At 38.1% G+C, this 2,500-nt stretch overlaps 1 protein-coding gene across 1 annotated transcript in view; it reads right to left on the bottom strand.

The window, feature by feature from the left end:
• The window catches only part of LOC138863224 (nephrin-like), a 63,679-nt gene that overhangs the window by 48,427 nt on the left and 12,752 nt on the right, over window positions 1-2,500 (bottom strand). The window contains exons 3-4 of the mRNA XM_070127399.1: window positions 1,518-1,620; window positions 485-645 (exon numbers count right to left, since the gene is read on the bottom strand). Coding sequence (XP_069983500.1) covers window positions 485-645; window positions 1,518-1,620 — 264 coding nt within the window. The remainder of the gene's footprint in view (window positions 1-484; window positions 646-1,517; window positions 1,621-2,500) is intronic.

Consider the following 2,500-nt stretch of genomic DNA (forward strand, 5'->3'; position numbering starts at 1 on the left):
CTTCCAACCTATTGATTAATCAATCTACTGATCTATCTATCTATCGATCTGTCTGTCTAATCTTTCCTCCTCCTTCATCGTCTGTTACTGTCTCTGTCTCTCTCTTTCTTTCTCCCTCCCTCATCCTATGTCTGTCTCTGTCCCTCTCTTTCTCACTCCTCCATCCCCTGTCTCTCTCTCTCTCTCTTTCTTTCTCCGTCCCTCATCCTCTGTCTTTCTGTCTCTCTCTACCTCCCCCTTTCCTCTGTCTCTCCCTCCCTCCTCCTCTGTCTTTCTCTCTCTCTACCTCCCTCATCCTCTGTCTCTCCCTCCCTCATTCTCTGTTTTTCTCTCTCTCTCCCTCCCTCATCCTCTGGCTCTCTCTCACTCTCTCTCCAACATGTATAGCACAAGCATAACATGACCAGCCTATGATCCCAAACACACCAAAACAATTACCACAACACACTCAACACACCAGCATAACTTTACGAAAATAACTTACACAACACATTGATGTAAAATGTGTAGCTCTCCGACCCCCTGGCGCTTGTTGCTGTCACAGTGTAGTTAGCTGCATGACTCCGGGATACACTGTACAGTCTTAACTCTCCTCCGCTGATGCCTGTACTGAGGAGGTCGACATCATCACGGCGCCAATTGTACCTATGGAAGGAATTGCTATAGTTACATGGGGTCCTTGTAATGTCTTTTTAGATTGGTCTATCAATCTATTTATTTATTTTTGCGTAATGCTGATATGAATTGCGTGGTTCTACTTTTTTTTAATGAATTAAGTGGTGTGATCTGTTGTAGATACTTTGGCTTGGGGAATCGAGTGTATTTTTGTGTCTGTGTAATATTCGTTATGTTTTAATTCTCCTCCAATTGAAGGAAATGCTGCTATATGGAAGTCCTTTTAATTGCTCCCGGTATAACGTTGATATGTATTGAAATTTATCTACCATATAGTGGTTGAGTTAAGTGATCTGTTATAGATAAGTCGGTATTTTCTTGTGTTTGTTTGTGTGATATTCGTTATATCATATAGGGAAGGTATACAAGTATAACAGACATATTTTTCTTTCTCTAGATAGTTTGATGGGAGTCTGGTTACCCTAATCTAATATATTTTAAAGTTTAGGTTTCATGACATACCAAACACAACATTTATCTCCATATGTAACTGTGCGACTGGCCAAACATATATATGGTGATTTTGTGAAGTTAAAATTCAAATGTTTAGATTGCATGACATATTTGACAGGGGGAAGGTAAACCAATACATTACACATGCATGACCTGTAACCCATAAGTTTATTTCGCAAGGTCACATTATTCATTTTTCTTTAAAGTGGATAACATAGCTAAAAGAGGGAACACCGCCGATGCATAACGTATATCTACACAGCCACTTTTCTGCCTGAAAAGCCGTTCCTTCGCTAAACTTTATGCATGACCTAACGCTGCAATTTGACCCAACATCGCTGGTTTCCGCGAGGTCATAACTCTCACCCTTTTTCAACAGCAAGCCGTACCTGACTGGGGGAGGATTAGCCATTGCAATTGCAGTGATGATGATATCCCTGCCTTCCTTCACATCTAAAACAGAGGAGGGGACTTCAACCCAGCGTGGTCCGTCTGCAATAGGGCAAAAGGGCGGTTATTCTTTACGTATGTCGATATTGACTTTTTTTTTTCATTTTTGGATGAATACGTGAGGGAAATAGAGAACATATTCGGGAATTTGGTTTATTTTTGTTTATATATATGTTTGATATATACCAGATACATGCTGACTGATATAAACGTATGTGCGTGGGTGTGTATACCAAATACGCATATACAGACACAGAGGGATAAACATAGGCACACACACGCAAACACACACACACACACACACACACACACACACACACACACACACACACAGACAGACACACACATACATACACACACATACACTAAAAAACAACAACAACAACAACAAAAATAAACGCACAAACACATACACTCAAGCACACACACAAACATACACACACACACACACACATCCAATGAAAACAAACAAACAAACGAAAAAAAATCACAAACACATACACTCAAGCACACACACACACACACAAACAAACAAACCCCGTTAACCAGAACAGAAACCTAACACCAGCTGGATGTGACGTCACTAATGCCTATGAAACTACACACCTGTAAAACGTAGTAAATTTTTTAAGTTAAAAATAATTCATTCAGTCTATTCATTCTCTCAATTTCTTGTTTACTTTTCTATTCTTTTATTAATTCCTTCATGTATCAAGTTGTATATATATGTATTTTTTTTTTTTTATATGTTTCTTCGTTTGCTTGTTAATTCATTTGTCTATTCACTTATCCATTCATTCATCTATCCATTTCGTTTCTTCTATATATTCTTATTCATCTATTTATTTATTTACTTCTTTATTCACGTATATATTTACTTATCTATACGTTGTTTTATTGCATGTGAATTTCAAAATGTAAT

This window comes from Penaeus vannamei, chromosome 11, assembly GCF_042767895.1.
Source record: "Penaeus vannamei isolate JL-2024 chromosome 11, ASM4276789v1, whole genome shotgun sequence".
Classification (NCBI taxonomy): domain Eukaryota; kingdom Metazoa; phylum Arthropoda; class Malacostraca; order Decapoda; family Penaeidae; genus Penaeus; species Penaeus vannamei.